The sequence below is a fragment of the Scyliorhinus torazame genome, chromosome 3, assembly GCF_047496885.1.
Source record: "Scyliorhinus torazame isolate Kashiwa2021f chromosome 3, sScyTor2.1, whole genome shotgun sequence".
Lineage (NCBI taxonomy): Eukaryota > Metazoa > Chordata > Chondrichthyes > Carcharhiniformes > Scyliorhinidae > Scyliorhinus > Scyliorhinus torazame.
The window spans coordinates 96,915,204-96,936,833 of record NC_092709.1 but is presented as its reverse complement, the minus strand read 5'-3'; the positions used below and the strand labels follow the sequence as shown (position 1 = coordinate 96,936,833).

The following is a 21,630-nucleotide window of genomic DNA, read 5'->3' as shown; positions in this document are numbered from 1 at the left end:
CGGGCAGGGGCAGCCGCGCTAGCACGTGATGCTGGTGAACGGAAGTGAGGTGGAGGGGGAGAAGGCTGAATGGGGTGGCCGGGAGAGGGGGGGAAGGGGGGAGAAGATAGTTATGACGAGGCAGGGGGTGAGAGATTAAATGGTCAGGTGCGGAGAAAGGGACCATCTGGGATGGGCTAGGTATAGGGTGGAATTAAGGAGGCGGGAGTTAAGTAGGGAAGATTTCAGATGGTGTAGGCGATTGGAGGCGTAAGCCTCCGGTAAGGCTGGTAACGTGGGACGTCTGGTGAACCCACAGTGTTTTTCAGAACCCAGGGGGAAGGGAGTATTCCTTCTTTTCACACGTCCATAAGGTGTATTCGAGGATTGATTACTTTGTAGTGAGTTGGGAGATTTTGGTTGGGATGGGGGGGTCAGAGTATGTGGAATAGTTATCTCGGACCATGCACCTCACTGGCTGGAGATTCAGTCTAGAGTGGGACGAGAGCAGAGGCCGGGGTGGAGATTTGATTCGAGGTTGTTGGCGGATGGAGGTTTTTGTGATAAGGTGCGGGGCGCCGATTAAGGAGTATGTGGAGCTCAATCAGAATGGGGAGGTGTTGGCGGCCAGTTTTTGGGAAGCACTGAAGGCAGTGGTCCGTGGGGGGGGGGGGGGGGGGGGGGGGATTATTTTGTTTAAGGCTCGTGCGGATAGGGAAAGGAGGGAGGAACATGACTGTCCAGTGAGCTAGATAGTGGAGGTGCACAACAAACATTCCAGGGTGCCCACCGTGGAGTGATTGGCGAGGAGGAAAACATTTCAGGGGCAATTGGACAGGCAGACAACAGGGAGGGCAACTGCGTGGGGCAAGAAGGGTGCAATATGAGTATGGGGAGAAGGCAAGCCGCATGCTGGTGCACCAGCTGCGGAAGCTGGCTGCGTCCAGGGAAATACTGAAGAGATTGACTGGGGCTGGGTATGTGGTGTCGGAGCCAGGGAAGATAGAGGCATTTAGGGAGTATTACCAGGGACTTTATGAGGTGGACCCGGGGGGGGGGGGGGGGACATGGGGCGGTTTCTGGACGAGCTGGAATTTCCCCAGGTGGAGGAAACAAAGAGGAAGGCATTGGAGGAGCCCTGGGGCTGAGGGAGTTGCTGGGTAGTATCAGGGGTATGAACCTGGGGAAGGCCCCTGGGCCGGACGGGTACCTGGCGGAATTTTATAAGGAATTTGCGGCGGACCTGGCTCCACATCTGTTGGGGGCGTTTAATGAAGCACTGAAGAGGGAGTTGCCGGAGACGATGACGCATGGAGTAATCACACTAATCCCCCAAAAAGGGAAGGGCAGTGGGGCGAATGCGTGGGGCAAGAAGGGTGCAATATCAGTATGGGGAGAAGGCAAGCCGCATGCTGGCGCACACGGCTGTGAAAGTATTGGCTAAGTTGTTGGCGGGGAGGATGGAGGACTGTGTCCCGGGAGTGGTTGCAGAAGATCAAACAGGCTTCTTGAAGGGCAGGCAGCTCACGAGTAATACAAGACGGATGTTGAATGTGGGGATGAATCCGTCGGGGTCTCTGGTACCGGAGGTGGTGGTGTCCATGGACGCGAAGAAGGCATTTGATTGGGTGGACTGGTGGTACTTGTTCGAGATTTTGGGAAGGTTTAGGTTTGGGCTGAGATTTGTGGCATGGGTGCGGTTGCTGTATGTTGCACCAAGGGCAAGGGTGAGGACGAATGATATGAGCTCATGAAACTTTGACTTACACAGGGGTACGAGGCAGGGATGCCTGCTGTCGCCGTTGATGTTTACGCTGGCCGTAGAGCCGTTGACGATGGCTCTCAGGGGGTTGGCGGAGTGACGGGGGATTATGAGGGAACAGAGGGAGCATCGGGTGTCGCTCTATGCCGATGGCCTCTTGCTGTATTTTCGGATCTTTTGGAGAGTATGGGAAGGATTATGGGCCTGCTGGGAGGTTTGGAGAGTTCTCGGGTACAAACTGAATGTAGGGAAAAGCGAGGTACTCCTGGTGAATGAGCTGGGACAGCGGGCTAATTTAGGGGGGATGTCATTTACAGTAGTGAGGGACAGGTTTAGGTATTTGGATATTCAGGTAGCGAGGGAATGGATGGGGCTCCATCAGCGGAACTTAACGAAGCTGGTGGAGGAGGCCAGGGAGGATCTTAGGAGGTGGGGTACATTGCACTTAACATTGGCGGGGAGGGTCCAAGTGGTGAAAATGAATATTCTGCCGAGGTTCCTGTTTATTTTTCAGGCTCTCCCGATCTTTATACCAAAGGCCTTTTTTCGGAAAGTGGACACGATCATCTCGGACTTTGTATGGGCGGTGAAGGTGCCGAGGACCCTGCTACAGTGGCAGAGGCAGCAGGGGGGCTTGACGTTGCCGAAGTTCCTTCATTATTATTGGGCGGCGAATGTGGACAAGGTGCAGCCGTGGTGGGAAAAAGGGGTAGAGTGGGTTAGGATGGAGGAGGAATCTTGTAAGGGGTCTAGTTTGAGGGCTCTGGTGTCGGCAGCATTGCCAATGGCTCCGAGTAGGTATTCAGGCAGCCCGGTGGTGCGGTCCACGGTGAAGATATGGAATCAGTTGAGGAGGCATTTTAGGGTAGAAGGGATGTCGGTGCTAACGCTGCTGTGCGAGAATCATGGATTTGAGCCGGGAAGGGGGGGGGGGTGGTGGATAGTGTATACAGGAGGTGGAGGGAAGTGGGGCTGGTCAAGGTGAGGGATCTGTATTTGGAGAAAGGGTTCGCCAGTCTGGAGGAGCTAAAGGAGAGGGTAGAGCTGCCGAGGGGGAGCGAGTTCAGGTATCTGCAGGTTAGGGACTTTGCGCGAAAGGTCTGGAGGGGATTCTCTAGGTTGCCGGGATACACCCTGCTGGAGCGACTGCTGCTTCCAGACGTGGAAGGGGAGGGAAGAATTGGGGATATATACAAGTGGCTGGAGGAGCAGGGAGGCAAGCAGGTGGTGAAGATCAAGGAGAAATGTGAAGCGGAGTTTTGAGTGGAGATCAATTGGGGAGTATGGAGTGAGGCACTGCAAAGGGTAAACAGGATGTCTTGTGCAAGGATGAGGCTGATACAGTTTAAGGTGGTGCACAGGGTGCATATGACTCGGGCGAGAATAAATGAATTGTTTCAGGGGGGAGCAGATGAGTGTGAGAGGTGTGGGCGGGGGCCAGCGAATCATGTGCACATGTTTTGGAGTTGCAAAAAATGGGGAAGATTCTGGGGGCAGTGTTCACGGTTTCAGCCAGGGTAGTGGAGAAGGAGGTGCACCCGGCCCCTATGCTGGCAATATTTGAGGTTTTAGAGAAGCCGGAGCTCATGGAGAGGAGGAAGGCCGATGGCGTGGCCTTCGCCTGTCTGATTGCATGGCAGCAGATTTTGCTGGAGTGGCGGTCGGCATCGCCACCGGGGGTAGCAGCATGGTTGGTGTCCTGACGACTTCCTGCGGTTAGAGAAGATAAAGTATGAGTTAAGGGGCTCAACAGGGGGGTTTGAGAAAAGGTGGGGGGTGTTTGTGACCATGTTCGAGGAGCTGTTCGTCGCAGGGGAATGGGGGGAGGGGAGGGTGAAAAAGGGAAATAATTTGTACAGACTGTATAGTTGTTTGTTGGGAAGTATGTTTCCCGAGGTGTTGATTTGCTGTAACCTGTTTTGATACATGCTTGTAATAAAAAACATTTTTTTATGTCAATATAGTTTGTGATGTTCTGTAATACATTGGCACTGTATTTTGTGGCAGACACATGTCCATATGCACAACTGAATTTGTAAACTTTTTTTGCACAGGCCAAAATCCAAACCACTAGTCAAAATGACAAATAAATTGTAATATTTACAAGTTATAAAATGAAATAAAATAAAGTGCTTTCGGTTAGCTCTTATACAACTTGTTTCATCTGAAACTTTTTAAAGTAAATTTTAAAGGATACGGATTACTCAGCATTCTTTTAAGATCCACCTTCTCGTTACAGTATGGGCATGTTTGCTTTTTACCTACAATGCACCAACCACGAATACAAAATTCATGAAATCTGAATGTGTTACGTTAAGGATATTCTATTATTTGGAAATAACAAAGTAAATGCAGTTAACAATCCCAGTTTGTGCTGATCGACTATTCAATTACCAGCATAGATGAACACTGCTAAACATGTTTCTAATGTGGAAAACAGAAGATGCTAATAGTTCATATGCACATTTAGGCGACCATTTAGTGGCCATACTGGGCACGGGTGCAAATCTTGTGATGGTCGCTAAGTTTAGCAAGAGGCCAGAAACAGGATTTCCGCCAGCAGGATTTCAGTTTGGTATCTTCTCCACTCCCCTGTCCAATGACACAATCAGGTTAATGTCCAAGAAGGGCGCAATCCTGTTAGAATACATTATAATCGCATTAGCAGGCTTGGCACGCTAATTCTGCCCTCAATGTATCCTCCCATCCATCTGCCATGACGTCACGCTGGAGCGAATCACGTCTAGCGCCGATGTCTTGGGATGGGGAAGAAGTGTCCCGACACCTTGCGGGAATATTGGGGTGGGGGGAATGGGGGAAGCACCCCGATGCCTGGAAGCGGGGACAGCCCCCCAATGCCTTGGGGCGGGGAGAGAGCCCCGGTACCTGGAATTGCCGTGACGCTTTGGGGGAGGGGGAAAAGAGTTCATTTCTTGCATACGTTGGGGTGCCCTTTAAAGATGGCACCCTGATTTCAGGGGGGGCTGGCCTTGCCAGCTCCATCAGGCACCACAAAGCAGAGTGCCAGAAAACACGGCTGTGCAGCTGGAGATACACATGCCGGTTTTCAGTCTGAAACTGACACGTGACAAATTTCAATCCAGACACTCATGATATGGCATTCTAACATTCGGTTATCAAAGCTAAGTAGATGGAAACATTTTGTATGTGCAGAAAAACTGTTAACTGCTGACCTATCACATTGCTCTAAACACAGCAGAGTAAGCGTTTTCTGAAATGTTAACAGTGGGAGGCAATTTGTCGGTAAGAATATTTTTTTAAAACACAATAATGAATCATCATTTGGAAATGTACAATACTTTGGCCTCCAAATGTGCTATGAAGTAAATTACCCAATCGATCTTTGCAAAGCAAGCAATATTTCAACACCTAGATACCAGAATATAATTAAATGACACAATAGTACAGTTGGCTAGGAGCTTGATTGCTGCTCCCCTAAGTTTGAGGCTCAGGATTTACTGACAATCACTGCCAGATTTGATCATTTTTTCAAGTTCTCAGCTATGTTCTAGAAAATGACTTTTCTTTGGGGTAATAACTTAGCATGCTGCCTGAAGTCAACAAAATAAAGGGTAGAACAGATAGCGCCAGATGGTGAACTGAAAATGGCATTGGTTAACCACTGTGATATCTACTCTGGTTCTTGCAAAAAAACTTTTAAATTTATCCTGCATGTTTTTTAATCCAGATACATGCATTGCAACGTAACGTGTATTTTATGGTTTCTCTGCTGAAAAGTGATTGAATAGGCTCAGTCCACAAAACTAACTTTCATATTCACGGCAAATTAACATATAAACAGTAAATTAACATATTAACAGACATAGTTGCCCCAATAATAATTTATTCACCAAGAACTAAATACTGACACTAATTACTCGTTCAGTTCAGGCATCAAAATTGTTTGTAATTAATTTGGAGGAAGAGACTGGTTTTCAAGTGTGCCTTCAGAAGCAGCATACATAAATTTATAGATACGAATTTTACTGCAGTGTTACATTACTACTTTTGCATCACAGTAAACAGTTTCTGAAACGTATCCATGTAAACAGCATAGGCTGAGCTGCACGGAGAGTCATGAATAAGATTGGAAAAGCGTTAGTGACAGGCTTTCCAATAATTAGAGGATTAGACTTGCATTTCTGCAGTTGCAGACATGAATCCAGGTTGCTTCCCTAGTACCAGGGTCAAGGATTTCACTGAGCGGCTGCAGAGCACTCGGAAGAAGGCAAATAGTCCTCAATCGTGACCCAAGCCTAGCTGCAACTGTATAGGGCATTGATGAGACTGCACCTTAAGTAGCATGTACAGTTTTGGTCTTCTTACTTAAAAGGGGATATGCTTGCATCAGCAGTTCAGAGAAGGTTCATTAGACTGATTCCTAGGATGAAGCAGTTTCCTTAAGGGTTGAGCACGATGGGCCAAAGTCACAGGTGGTGAGAAGTGATCTTACAGATACATCTAAAATTCTGAGGGGGCTGGCAGGTTAAGGAAGGAATCTAGAACTGGGGCAGAGCTCAAAAGTAAGGGGTCTCCCATTTAAGGAGATGAGGAAGAATTTCATCTCAGAGGGTTGTTAGTCTTTAGAATTCAAGTCCACAGAGAGCAGCCTGGATCATGGAATAGATTCAAGGCTGAGGTAAACAGATCTTCGCTCGACAAGGGAGTTGAGGGTTATGGAAGACAGGCAGGAAAGTGGAAATAAAGCCACAATCTGACCATGATCTTATTGAGCGGCAGAGCAGACCTGATGGGCCAAATGGCCTCCTCCTGCACCTATTTCTTATGATATTTTTTAAAATATCTTTTCATTGGCATTTTCCACATTTTAAAAGTTATATACATTTTTTAACCGCGTTAATTTACTGTCTTGTACAGAAAGGTTTATCCTGTCCCTCTTTTAATTAACTTTATATACATTTCGCTGTCCTCTGGCTGATTCCTGGGACATGGGAGAACCAGCTCTGGAAAAAATGTTCAGGAAGGACAGGTTGCACCTGAACGGAGCTGGAATTAATTTCCTTGCGGGGTGATTTACTTGTGCTTTGGGGAGGGTTTAAACTAACTTGCTGCATGTGTGGAGCCGGGAAGTAATATTAGAGAGGAGAACCAAGCTGCACAGAGAATTAAGAGACAGGTAGCACTAGAGAATGCAAGGTATTAAGAGGGGTCAGAGTAAGCAGTTATGCAATGCATAAATTGGGATTACTGTGCATGTATGCGAAAAATATGGTTTGTGAACTGCAGGTACAGATAGCCACATGAAAGTACATTGTAGCAATAACGGAGACCTGGTTCAAAATAGCTCAGGACTGTGTACTAAATATTCTATTGTACAAAATGTTAATGAAAGATATGAAAGCAAAGAAAGTAGCAGTCTTGATGAAGGATAACATTACAGAACTAGAGATCAAAAGAGTCACAGAGGGGACAAGGGCATAGTCTACCTAGGTAGTGCTATGAAACAATAAAAGTACCATTACATTGCAAGGCCACTAATTAGTGGGAAAGATATAGTGGAACAAATCTGCAAGGAAATAGAGAGGTGCAACCAAAGACTAGTTATAAAGGGGGATTTTAATTATCCAAATAAAGACACCAGATAATAATATTGTAAAGGACTGATTGGAGCAAATGTTTCCATTGTGTGTTCAGTAGAATTTTCTACATTAGTAGGTTTTTAGTCCAAAAATGAAGGAGGCATAGTTGCATCTGGTTCTTGGGAATGAGTCCAGTTTTGGTCTCCTTATTTGAGTAAGGATGTGGTGGCATTGGAGGCATTTCAGAGGAGGTTCATCAGATTAATTCCGGGGATGAAAGGGTTGACATACGAGGAGAAATTGAACAGTTTGGGCTAAGACTCACTGGAGTTTAGAAAAATGAGAGGGGATCTGATTGATGTATATAAAATACTAAGAGGGATTGATAAAGTAAACGTAGAACTAATGTTCCTCCTTGTGGGATATATTTCTGATTTTTAAAAAAGAGGTTAAAGGGATATAGGGAAGAGGCAGGGAGGTGAATGAGATGAGGAAGAGATCAGCCATGAACTGATTGAATGGCGGAGCAGGCTGAAAGGGCTAAATTGCCTATTTCTGCTCCCAGTTCCTATGTTTACTTACCTGTGACAGAGCTGCCAACAATAGGATCTGGAAGCAAGCTGCACCATATAAATCTTGCCCAACCCGAGTCAGAAGGTCGGGCGAGCTAGGATCGCCAGATTGCTAAGCAAGTTCGTTCGAGTGGAGTGGCAATCCGACTCAACTGCCACTCCATCAGACGTTACGGCCCTCTGTCGCTCCACAGATGGTGCCTAACCTGCTTAGTTTTTCCCAGTGTTAGTTTCCCCCCAGGGTTTGGATTTTTTTTATTTCTGATTTCCAGCATTCACAGTATTTTGCTTTTGCACCTTTAAAGGCAGACTGGATAATATGCAGGAAAATTAAGATTAGCATTTGACAAACTGAATAAACAAGATACTAAATGGATGAATATAACAAGCAGTATAGGATAGAGAGAGAAATAGGAGTGTAGGTGTCCCAAGGGGGGATTACATCGAACTGCAAAAGTGAGTGATTAGAAAATAGGAAACTGGAAACTAATCTGTTTGCAGTGATTAAATGCAACTGCAAAAGATTCTTTAGAAATCACAAGAGGACAGTCATTGAAAAGGTGAGAACCTTAAAGGATGTCAATGGGGATGAACTAAAAGTTGACACAGATGGTTAATATATTCAAGAGTATTGCCTTGAATCACCCATCACAGAAGACTATAATAACCTGTCCAGTATGAACAGCAATAATTAGAATTACAGACTTTGACTTCAACAGGCTGAAGGTTTGAGCCAGGCTTAAACGGCAGAAAACAAATAAATTCACTTGGACAGATAGTGGGCTGGATTTTCCGCCGGCGGGATGTTCCATTCTGCCGGCAGCCCGGGGGTTTCACGACTGCGTGGGGCTGCCCGACAATGGGAAATTCCATTGACCGGCGGCGTAACGGAGCATCCCACTGGCGGGGTGAAACTGAAATGTGGCTCTGTGATTCCAGCCCAGTATCTATTCCAGGATAGTAAGGAATGTGACTTGCACAATGTTCACTACATGTTGGGAAATCAGTTAACAAAGCATTCATTTTCAAAAAGGAGACAGGTTTAACCCAGGAATTTTCAGAATGGTCGCTGCTTAGAAAGTAATGGGATCGATCATGAAATAATTAAAGAGAAACCCAAGAATAATCTAGTAAATAGCAGGAAATTGGCTTCAGAAGGAAATAACACCGAAATTGATGGAAAAAATAATTCATAAAATTGCAACATTTGTGGCTAAGAGAAACCACGACCTCAGCTTCTCCACAAATTGTTGGATAACTAACTTTGAAAATTATGAAAAAACGTCATTCTTTCCACCCCATGAAATCAAACAGCATGTCATGAAATTGCTGGATTTATGCTATTAACATTAATTAATCTTGCTGTAGCCATTTAGGTCTGGTAATTCACGTCCTATGTTAATGCTATGATTGATAGTTTTGATGTGCCACGCAACTCAATCTGGAGAGGCTCAGAAAAAGGAGCAATGAAACTGTGGAGTCTCACACCTGGTGGTGGAAATTGCTCAGAGGGATCTTCTTTTCAAATTTTGATGAATCCTGAAAGTGCTTTTGATTCCTGCTAGTTGTAACATGCAACGACCAGGATGGTAGAAGGCCAGCCAAATTAATCTTCTTTCTGGCTAGCAATTCCACTGATTCCCATCATGATCATTCATGGTGGCACAATACTTCGTAATTCAAGAATGTTTGTACATTTTGCATACCTATCCAGCCATTAGCTGATAGCTTCTTGAGCAAAACGGGCAGCACAGTAGCATTGTGGATAGCACAATTGCTTCACAGCTCCAGGGTCCCAGGTTCGATTCTGGCTTGGGTCACTGTCTGTGCGGAGTCTGCACATCCTCCCAGTGTGTGCGTGGGTTTCCTCCGGGTGCTCCGGTTTCCTCACACAGTCCAAAGATGTGCAGGTTAGGTGGATTGGCCATGATAAATTGCCCTTAGTGTCCAAAATTGCCCTTGGTGTTGGGTGGGGTTACTGGGTTATGGGGATGGGGTGGAGGTGTTGACCTTGGGTAGGGTGCTCTTTCCAAGAGTCGGTGCAGACTCGATGGGCCGAATGGCCTCCTTCTGCACTGTAAATTCTATGATCTATGAAAATGCCAATTTTGAAACATAACTACATTATGTACTCTTATGCTTGATTTTTTCAACCATTTCTTTGGTCTCCTTTTCTTTCCCTCTCCCAACCCCCGACAATACCGGGTGAAGGGAGACCCCTACCTCCTCCCGACATTAGGTGAAGGGGGAACCCTGCCACCCCCCCCCCCCCCCCCCACCCCGCCCGACAACACGAGATGAGGGGGGAACTCCACTTCCCCACCAACACCAGCTGAGGGGAGGAACCACCCTTCCCTCACACCAACACTGGGTGTGGGGGGAACCGCCCTCCACCCCACAGCAACGTGCAAGGCCCCCCCTCCACAAGCCACATGCATGGGGGACGCCACCTCCCAACAGCTGCAGGCAAGGCAGGCCCCACCCACCAGCCGCAGGCAAGGGGGACCCCCACCCCCCAGGCAAGGGGGAGCCCACCTTCCCCCAGCCGCAGGCAAGGGGTACTCCACCTTCCTCCAGCAGCGGGCAAAGGGGACCACTCCACAGCAGCGGGCAAGGGGACCACTCCACAGCAGCGGGCAAGGGGGACTACCCCCTCATCACTGGGCAAGAAGGAACACCCCCAGCACCGGGCATGGGGGGGACCCCAGATATAAATTCAAGGCATTGCTTAACCAGATGACAATATAGGACAGTGAGCGAGATGGGACTTGATGAAAATAGGCACACAGACAGCAGAATTTACACATGATGGAATGTGGAGGGCACGAGGAGCGGACAGGAATAGTTGAAACTAGAGGTCAAAAGACATGCACGAGGGTTTCCGCAGGTGAGCTGAGACTGCAGTGGAGCTGCGTGATGTCATAGAAGTTGGAGTAGGCTGACTTAGTTCATCTTAGAGCTAAATATAACAGCAAGTTTGCGAACAGTCTGGTTCAGATTGAGGAAGAGGGATGGAGTTGCGAACTGGAGAACTTGAGTTTGCAGTGAGGACCAAAGGAAATAATTTTGGATACTTAATTGGAGGAAATGTCTGCTCATCCAGTCCTGGATGTCGGACAAGCTATCTGATAAGTTAGGGATCGTGGAAGAATCGTGAAAAGTGGCAGAGCGGTAGAAGTCGGTATCATCAGTATGTTTGTGAAAACAGATGCTGTTTTCAGATTTTGTCGCTGAGGGCAGCATGGAAATGAGAACCAGGAGAGGGCCACGGATAAATCCTTGGGAAACACCAGACTAGCGGTGTAGAAGCAAGAAACCGAGCCATTGCAGCCAATTCTCTGGCTATGATTAAAGATAATAATAAAACTAGGCATATGCAGTCCCAACCAGCTGGACAATGGTGAAAGATGGTGTGTTCAACCATGTCAAAGGCTGCAGGCAGGCCGAGAAACGGCACCTCACCTGTGCCACATTAACATCTGAAGTCATGTAACATTGTTGAGAGCCATTTTGGTACTGCGGCAGACATGGAACCTTAAATGTGGGTTGGGGGGGGGATCAAACCTGGACATTAATTTGGGAGGCAACAACACATTCAAGACCTTTGGAGTGGAAAGGCAGGTTGACAGGGTGACAGTTTGCGAGATCAGTGGAGTCAAGTGTCGGATGGTGAGAAGAGTGGTGATGACAGTAATTTTGAAAGAGGGTTAATGATTAGATTTTAAGGAGCGAGGCCATACATAACATGGCTAAAAGAGCAGATCAAAGGCTGGGTATTCTGCAGGGAGTGACTCATTTTCTGACCCACACTCTTCTAATTTTCTTCTTGGAGTGCACAGCAATTGTTTAAATACAGGGCTCTGCTAATTTTTCTCTGGGAGGCCATGCATGCACAATAATGTGAAGGGGTCAACTTGTGTGCAGCCTGTGTGGAAACATTTTGGTTGCTGTGCAACAACACAGCTTAGAGAGAACATTGTTTCTAACGTCCCAAAACCTTTCTACCATTTACAAGCACAAGTCAGGAGTATGATGGAGTACTCTCTATTTGTCAAGACAAGTGCAGCTCGAACAACAATCAAGAAGCTCAACACACCCAGGACAAAGCAGTCCTCTTGATTGGCACTCCCTTGACGGTCTTTGACATTCACTTTCTTCACCATTGGTGTACAGTGTCTGTAGTGTGCATCATATACAAGATGCACTGCAGCAACTTGCCAAGGTTTCTTCAATAGCGCCTTCCAAACACACAACTCCTACCACACAGAAAGACGAGGGCAGCAGGGGCATGGGAACGTCACCACCTTCTTGTTCCCACTGACTTGAACAAGATGTCATTCCTTCATTACCCTTGAGAAATTGATGGTGAGTTACTGTTGGGCAGGGAGTTCTAGAATTTATTTGGTAAACTCTCTGCCCAACATGCACTTGCCACCACTTTCTGAAACACACTTAAGGATGGGCAGTAAATGCTGATGTCGCCAACAATGCCCACATCCCATGAATGAATTAACAGTCTTAAATCATTTGGCCTTCACAGCAGATGTATTGTTAACTGCAGCCCGGTTTAAAGCTACCTTTAAAAGCTTGCAGTCTCTCATGTGGATGGCCTGGTAACTTAAAGCTTAATTTCCTGTTTTTATTTTTAGTTACAACAAAACCCAAGCTGCTGCTGACTCTCCTAATATAAAAAATTAACAATGCTAGTGCAGAGCTCTCTACACATTCTAAAAACAGCACGTTACAATCTACAGGCTCATCATACTTGGAGAGCAGTAACTGTAGTATAATGGCGCCTTTAGGTCGCCTAATAACTAAACGTTGGCCTCGGACCAATGTATCCCACTTATGAATATAGTTCAACTACAGTGTATTAAATCAATGTAAATTTCTCAATGTTGACCTCAAAATACAGGGCTCAAGAAAATAAACTATAATATCAGAAAACGTTGATTTCTGATAGCATGGCAGCACCACCACCAGAAACAAATCAGTACTGCAGCTATTTGCATCGTGAATATTTTAATATATTGGACACAGGCCTTTTTTTGCTCTCTAAATGTTAAACTGATTTTTAAAAAAACATTTGTTCACAGCTGGGTGAGAGTTGCTGGCTCGGCCAGCATTTATTTCCCAATCCTAATTGCCTTTGAGAAGGTAATGGTGAGCCATCTTCTTGAACTGCCGCAGTCTATGGGGCATAGGTACAACCACAGTGCTGTTAGATAGCATTTCAACACCACAACAGTGAAGGAATGGCTATATATTGCCAAGTCAGAATGGTGTGTGGCTTGGAGGGGAACTTGCACGTCACAATTTTGCCATGCACCTGCTGCCCTTATCCTTCAAGGTGGTAGAGGTAGTATTGTGCACTGTACATAGTAACTTCAAATGAAGTTACTGTGAAAAGCCCCTTTGGAAGTTGCTGTTGAAAGAGCTGCGGTGCATCTTGTACATGGTATACACTGCTGCCACTTTGTGTCAGTGGTGGAGTTCATGTTTAAGGTGGTGGATGGGTTCAATCATGTAGGCTGCTTTGTCCTGGATGGTGCCAAGCTTCTTGAGTGGTGTTGGAATTGCATTCATCCCAGCAAGTGGAGAGTATTTCTGATAAAAATTAGTATTCCTGATTTGAGCCTTGTAGATGGTGGACAGAATTTGGGGAGTCAGGTGGTGAGTTACACGCCGCATAATTCAGCCTCTGACCTGCTATTGTGGCCACAGTATTTATATGGCTGGTCCTAGTCAATTTCAGGTCAATGGATGTTGATAAAGGAGGATTCAGGGATGGTAATGTTATTCATGGGGAGATGGTTATTTTCCCTTGTTGGAGATGGTCATTGCCTGGCATTTTTGTGGCATGAATGTACTTGCTATTTATCAGCCCAAGTCTGGATATTGTCCAGAACTTGCTGCATTTGGACATGGACTGCCTCAATATTTGAGGGGTCGTCAATGGGAACATTGTGCAGTCATCAGAAAACATCCCCATTTCTGACCTTATGGTGGAAGGAAGGTCCAGGATGAAGCAACTGAATATGGTTGGGCCTAGGACACTACCCTGAGGAATCCCTGCAGTGATGTCCTGGAGCTGAGATAATTGATCTCCAACAACCACTGCCATCTTTTGTTGTGCTCATATGACTCCGACCAGTGGAGAGTTTTCCCCCTTATTCCCATTCACTCCAGTTTTGCAAGGGCTCCTTGATGTCACATTTTGTTAAATACTGCCTTCGATGTCAAAGGCAATCACTCTTATGAAATGAAAATCGTTTATTGTCACGAGTAGGCTTCAATGAAGTTACTGTGAAAAGCCCCTAGTCGCCACGTTCCGGCGCCTGTTCGGGGAGGCTGGTACGGGAATTGAACCGTGCTGCTGGCCTGCCTTGGTTTGCTTTCAAAGCCAACGATTTAGCCCTGTGCTAAACAGCCTCTTATTTCACCTCATGTCCATGTCTGGATCAAGGCTGTCATGCGGTCAGGAGCCGAGTAGCCCTGGCGGAACCCAAACTGAGCAGTGAGCAGGTTACAGGTTATTGCTGTGCAAGTGCCACTTGATATCACTGTTGGCGACCCCTTCTGCTGATGAATGCTGATAAAATCAAATTTTGCAATGGTGACAGAAAGGATACACATTCCAAAAAAGGATACACATGATTACAGGAGAGCTGGTATGTGTCTTCTATAATTCCTTCTTCACTGATATCCACAAATATTTTCTGACCACATACAGCACAAATGTCATCAGAGAGATTCCTGGATGGCATTCTACCAAAGTTATAGAACTGCAAATAGAAGTCACAAAACAATATCATTTAGCATATGAAGCAAAATACAAAAAATCTTAAATTTTTAAAAAATAGATAGATTTCTTGCTGTACAAATGTTACTTACTCCAATAGTGGAGGCCATATAGTCGGAACAAATCTCAGCAAAATCTCTTCCCATAACCCCATAATACAAGCCATAGAACAGCAAAATTACGCCAAAATCCATTGAGTCTTCTGTCTTTATTCTATGTTCAATGAAAAAGAAGATTGAGCCATCAACTTTTCAGCTCCTGTGATTAATAGAAAAGATAACATTGTAACCTGTGGCTCAATTGACGATGTTGTTCTTTAGATGGGTGCATCAGAAGCAACGTGCCCAATGCTGAATTTTGATCCTTGCCTAACAGATAAAAACAAAATCGTCCTACAATTTTCATAAAACTGTCCTGACTGATATTACTGTAGTGTCAATAAATGTTAAACTTGTGTAGACATGAGTTTACTTAAAATGTACAGATTTAAAGCACGTGTAATAATTCTTAAACCATGTGTTTGGTCGCATATAACTAGTTGGCCTCCATTAAGAATTTATAAGTTCTGTACCCAAAACCAGACAATGAATGAGAAACCACATCAAAAAGCATCTGCTGCATGCATACAACACTGCAATTTGATCCGAAAGAAAAAATGAAGCAAGTTGATTCACTGAAAAGAAATCTCATGAAAGAATCAACGCTTGACTAAATTCTGTGGCTGAAACAAGTGTAAAATGCTAGCTGCTATACTTTGCCTTTATTAACAAAGAGTAAATTGTGTTAAGTTCCATACCTGAAGAACAAATTGAAGCCAAATATTGTAAACATTACAGCCAAGTATCCCACAATTCCCACTGCATAACTTAGTTTGTAGATGAGAAGGAACCATTTGTAGACCATCCTGTTGATTTCATATAAAAATAAAATTCATGAGTAAGGCATTTCTATTTGATTTTGGACTAACAAAAAGCAGACATGAACTCTACAATGGTCTGAACCTTGAGATGTGAAAAATCTTAAAGGATTTAGAATTTGCACAATAAAACCACAACAATGAAGCAATTACAAAATCTGGTCACAAAAAGTGGAAAGAATGTACACTTTATACACTGCATATGAGTTAAAAAAACAGCAGTATGCTACAAGTGATGATTAAATGCACATTGTTATCAGACTTTGACTCAATTACGATGAATCTTTGTAATCATAATAGTATAGGAAATGGATGTGTAATAGTGCTTTGCTGGCAATGGAAAGGACAATGACTTGATACCAAATTATCACAACCCAAGTTATCAGAGCTCCCTCTCAAGGCCATAGGGGGATCTGAAAACAAGAAACCTCGGAATGAGTATCACTGATTATAAACATCATTACTTATTGAAACCCAAGGCAGTTTTGGAGATCTTGCCACCTGGCAGTAAGTGTCCATCATGCGATTTTATCATGCAGTCTGGTTATTTACAGAAGGATCTAATTATTTAAAAGGACAATTATTTGGGTACAGTACGTGATGATTTTCTTCACTGTAATTATCTCATCACCAGTAACATATCTATTTTAGATTGATCACTATTGATGTAGAACAAGATTTAAGATTCTTTGACTGCGTTCTCAAATTTTTCTGGTTAATGGAATCTGACTGACACTTTAAGAATGAAATAGATATGAAAAAAAAAACAATTCAGTGAAAAAGCAAAATCAGGAGAAATTTTAAGCAAAGTGCAATATTTAGTTTTCCTAAAATATCTTAAGAAGGAATTTCTCATTGTTAGGATGCTACATTTGTTTGAATTTTGCAGTCAGCAGCAAAGCAACGTTGCTTGCACTCGTCTCGAGAAAAGCTACCTCCTTTGAGATCTCTTTGGCATGGACTGTCACTTGCTTGATGGCAATCTGAATCTGGTGCAGTTATGGGGATCTTCTGATATCCAGCAACAGTGATGTCAGCATGGAATGAAGCACCCAATTACATTGAAGCATTTTCACTGACAGCAAATTAGAAAATTAAAAGCACTCACTGATTACCCTTCATTTATAATTGAAATTTTAAGATAGCAAAATAAATGAATGCTTGGATTAAAATGAAAACTAACTTTTTCAAAAAATGCATATGCAAAATGTATCCCCATGAAAAAATTTGACATTTTGCAAATAGAAAATCAGTTTTTCCTGGCCAACAAATTTGTTTAGCAGCCATCAGAGAAGTAATGACGGAGAAAGCTGAGTTTTGTGTCATTACCACATCTAGGCCATTATGTTTGCATCATACTTGCAAGGCAGTTTTAATTTCACAATAATGCAGAACAGTTGTCATCTCCATACTCTCGCCCATCTGTACCTCAAACCTCCTCAGCTCTCCTGCTATTTCACCCCCACTGCCGCAATTCAAATGCTTCTAACTCTGCCTGTGGATAGCCCTCCCTTTGCACCCCACTCATTAATCTGCCTGCAGATGTCAGTGCCCTGTGCTCATGAATTCTGTGCCTTGGTTTTCATTTACCCTTCCCATTACACACTTCTTTGGACCAGCATCAATTATTTCTACTTTATTACACATCAGTGAATTGCCTTATAACAATTTTATATGTTAAAGATACTATATTAATACCTGCTGTGCAGTAAATCTAGTGTCAGGTCACCAAACAGAAACTTAAGCTGCACACTAATCAGGATTCTAAAAGATATATGAGAGTGTATTCATTTTTAGAATGGAGTGTGGGAGTCATTTACTATGCTCTTTTCTCTTGATGGCTCCTTTATCTGCCACATTCCTGGGCCATTGAAGCCTTCAGTTTGCCAAACTTTCCTTGCAAATTTTCCTCCTCTGCTATTCCACTGTAAGCATTTCTACCTTCTTTAGACACATCTTTGATTTCTATGTTTGAGTCATTATCACCTCAATTTGACCTGTACTATAATCACTTTTATCATTTAATCACCATCTTCACTTTATCATAAGTTTCCCCTTTCTGGAACTTCTGGTGGCAGCCATGAGCTGAACGGTCGCACAAAAGGTGGCACTTTCTTGGGAACTTCTTACCAGGCACTTTTAACCTACTAATCGGATACAAAAACGCAACAAAATCCCCCCAACCTCACACCCCACTAACAACCAACCGACTGAAATACCATCGAAACAGCCGCGGAGCCAGAAAATAATAAAAGCCGAGAAAGGAAGACCCCCAACCTTAGAACGAGGGAACACGCAGGGCAAGGCAGAGTGGAGCATGATAGACTGAGCAGGGTTGCCACACAAGAGCCGGTCCACCTGTCGATGGAGCTACCCTCAATAGAACTATGAAAGACTACCTTAGGTTGGCCAGGAGGTCAGCACTGGCTTCCATAAAGGAGGCGACAGAAAGAACTGAGCGGAGACTGGAGACCCAGGAAGGGACAGTGCTAGAACTGGAGAAAGCGGCCACTGACTGGGCGAGCGGATCGCCTCACTCCAAACTGAGGTGGCAAGGTTGGTAACAACCCAGAAAGTGCCCAAGGGGAAAGAAGATGGCCAGATGACCAGGAGAACAGGTACAGTCAACAGAACCTGAGAATGGTCGGGCTCCCAGAAGGCTGGAACCCAACAGAATACGTTGCTTGGGAAAGTGGTCAGAGAGGAAGGCTTCACCAAACCCCCCAGACGTAGACGCCCCCCCCCCAAGAGTACAAAAAGCCCTGTTCGCCGGGGGGTCACCTGGCAGAGGTCGGGGGGGGGGGGGGGGGGGGGGGGGGGAGAGAAGGGACAATAGGGGAAATAAAGATGGGATGGCAAGGGCAGAAGGGCTCGAGGGTTAGGTGCGTGATAGAGGAAACGAGAGTGTAGAGTGCTTGTTAAAGAGGAAGACAATAGCAGCCATTTTGGATTACCCACGATCAAAGGGAAACCCCGGCATGCAGGAGTACGTCCACGAGGTAAGTATGACTGACTCCACAAGAGGAGAGGGACAGAACACTCCCCCCCCCCCCCCCCCCCCCACCATCAGAATAGTCACATGGAAAGTAGGGGACTTAACGGGCAGGTGAAAAGATCCAGAGTCTTCGCCCATCTAAAAAGCCTGAGGGGTGGCATAATCTTCCTCCAAGAGACACATCTGAGGTAGGAGGACCGACTGAGAGCAAGAAAAAGCTGGACAGTGCAGGTGAGGGACGGGAATGGCAGGCTAGTTACAGTGACAAATAAAATCAACAAAGCCTTTGCGACCTTCTACCAGGAGCTGTACGCCTAAGAATCATAAGGGTTTACAGCGCAGAAGGAGGCCATTTGGCCCATCGGGTCTGCACCAGCCCTTGGGAAGAGAACCCTACTTTTTTTTTTAAAAAATGTATTTTATTGCAAACATGTATCAAAACAGGTTACAGCGAACAAACACCTGGGGAAACATGCTTCCCTACAATCAACTATAAAGTCTGTACAGTTTTTTCCTCTTTTACACCCCCCCTTCCCCTGCGGCGAACAGCCCCTCAAACACGATCACAAACATCCCCACCTTTCCTCAAACTCCTCTGAAGAGCCCCTTAACTCATACTTTATCTTCTCTAATTGCGGGAAGCCGTACAGGTCACCAACCAAGCCACTACCCCCGGTGGTGATGCCGACCGCCACTCCAGAAAAATTTGCCGCCGTGCAATCAGAGAGGTGAAGGCCAAGACATCGGCCTTCCTCCTCTCCATGAGCTCCGGCTTCTCTGAGACCCCAAATATCGGCACCAACGGGTCCGGATCCACTCCTCCTCCACTATCCTGGCTAAGACCGCGAACACTCCCACCCAGAATCTTCCCAATTTTTCGCAACATCAAAACATGTGTGCATGATTCGCTGGCCCCCGCCCACATCTCACACTCATCTGCTATCCCCTGAAAGAATCCACTCTTTCTCGCCCAAGTCAGATGCACCCTGTGCACCACCTTAAACTGTATGAGGCTCATCCATGCACAAGAGGAGGTCCCGTTTACCCTTTGCAGTGCCTCACTCCATGCTCCCCAATTGATCTCCCGTCCCAACTCCGCTTCTCATTTCTCCTTGATCTTCACCACCCGCTTGCCTCCCTGCTCCCCCAGCCACTTGCACATATCCCCAATTCTTCCCTCCCCTTCCACATCTGGGAGCAGCAGTCGCTCCAGCAGGGTGTATCTGGGCAATCTAGGGAACCCCCTCCAGAACTTTCGTGCAAAGTCCCTAACCTGCAGATACCTGAACTGAAAGAGCACCCTACTTAAGCCCCTCACACCTCTACCCTATCCCCGCAACCTGGTAACCCTATCTAATTTTTTTTTTTTGTTCACTAAGGGGCAATTTAGTCTGGCCAATCCATCTATCCTGCACATCTTTGGACTGTGGGAGGAAGACGGAGCACCTAGAGGAAACCCACGCAGGCATGGGGAGAAAGTGCGAACTTCACACTTCACCCGAGGCGGAATAGAACCCGGGACCCTGGAGCGGTGAGGCAGCAGTGCTAACCACTGTGCCACCATGCCGCCCCAGAGGGGGACTCAAAGATTAAATGGTTTCTCGACAGGCTGGATATACCAATTGTGCGGAAGGAAAAGAAACAGGGACTGGAGGCGCCGCTAGGACTAGGGGAGGTTATGGTTACAAACTTAGCCTGAGCAAAATCTTCCCCGTGAATCCCGAGGGGGTGGGGTGGGGGAAGAGGGGAAGAGAGAGAGAGAGAGAGAGAGCGAGAGCGAGAATGAATCATCAAAGGGGAAGCTGCAGTTCAAGCTGGCCCAAACTAAATTCCGATGCCTGGGGGGGCGGGGGGGGGGGGGAGAACCAGATCTGGTCAAATTGGAGTCAGCTGGTGGGGCTAGTCAGGTCTTGTCGGAGGGGGTGGCAGTCAGGTGGTTGGGAGTTAGTTTGGGAGGGTTGTCAGGATTTGTATTTGGGAGGTCAGGGGGCGCATGTTTGATGGCGAGGTTGTCGTGGAGTCGAGAGGGGAGTCGGTGGTGAGTTCTGAAATTACCAGGATTAGATAGGATTTTTCTGTTTCGCATTTTGTGGGTAACTATCCAGCTAAGTATTTCGGATCTGTCTAAAGTCCCCAACTCTACTTCAGAATCAGAGACTTTTGTGGAGGTTCCTCAGAAGCAAGGGAAGTTCAAACTTCCTGGGAAATTCCCACACAGGTCAGTGCTTCAGGACCTTTGTGGGATCCAGATGCGTATCTTGGATTGTAAATTCCAGCTCCGGCAATCCGAAGTCCAGAAGTCCTAGGATTAATCCGCCCAAGATGCTCCCTTACCTACTGAATGGTTCCAGCATGATCTGTTTTATTTTAGTTTTCTAGTATCCACAGTATTTTGCTTTAGTTTCGTATTTAATTCATGGTCACATCTTTTTCAGGAATGCCCAGTTTGAAGAGGTTCTGCTATTTTCCGCAACTAACTTTTTCTTTGCCTCTTTTATCCTGCTCACCTTACAGCGCTACCTGCTTCCTTTTTTGGATTGTGTCTGCTAAACCTTGTTTCCACACACACATTATTTTTCTCATTTACTTAGACCATCTCTGATTTTACATAAGGGGTTAAGACAGTGCTTACACAAGATGACTGACTGAAATACAACATAGAACAATACTTTCTGATGTGCCAAGGGGTAGTGAATAGGTTGCCTGGAAGGGTAGTTGAAAACAGGTTACTGGCCTCATCTGAAAAACAATTAAATGCTTGCATGGGAGGACTATGGGGTTCATATTCTGGAAGGGCAAAAACAAACAAGTTGAAAAGGCTAATTCAATTGTAGCCATACTGTGAATACAGCATTAATTCAGCAATATAAGCCCCAATTACAGTGGGGAAAAATAATTGTTTGGCACTGGAGAAGGAATATTCCTATCAACTGCTGCTCCACTCTTCCACTGATGAGATATTTAAATGGCAACTATCCGCACTCTAATGTTGATTTAATACTAGAGGAATTTGGGCACAATGTAGAAAGTTAAGAGAGCTTTA

General features: G+C 45.5%; 1 protein-coding gene across 1 annotated transcript in view; it reads right to left on the bottom strand.

The window, feature by feature from the left end:
* Positions 1-21,630, bottom strand: part of rnf175 (ring finger protein 175) — an 82,369-nt gene that overhangs the window by 4,456 nt on the left and 56,283 nt on the right. The window contains exons 5-8 of the mRNA XM_072496013.1: positions 15,473-15,580; positions 14,769-14,889; positions 14,526-14,659; positions 3,939-4,040 (exon numbers count right to left, since the gene is read on the bottom strand). Coding sequence (XP_072352114.1) covers positions 3,939-4,040; positions 14,526-14,659; positions 14,769-14,889; positions 15,473-15,580 — 465 coding nt within the window. The remainder of the gene's footprint in view (positions 1-3,938; positions 4,041-14,525; positions 14,660-14,768; positions 14,890-15,472; positions 15,581-21,630) is intronic.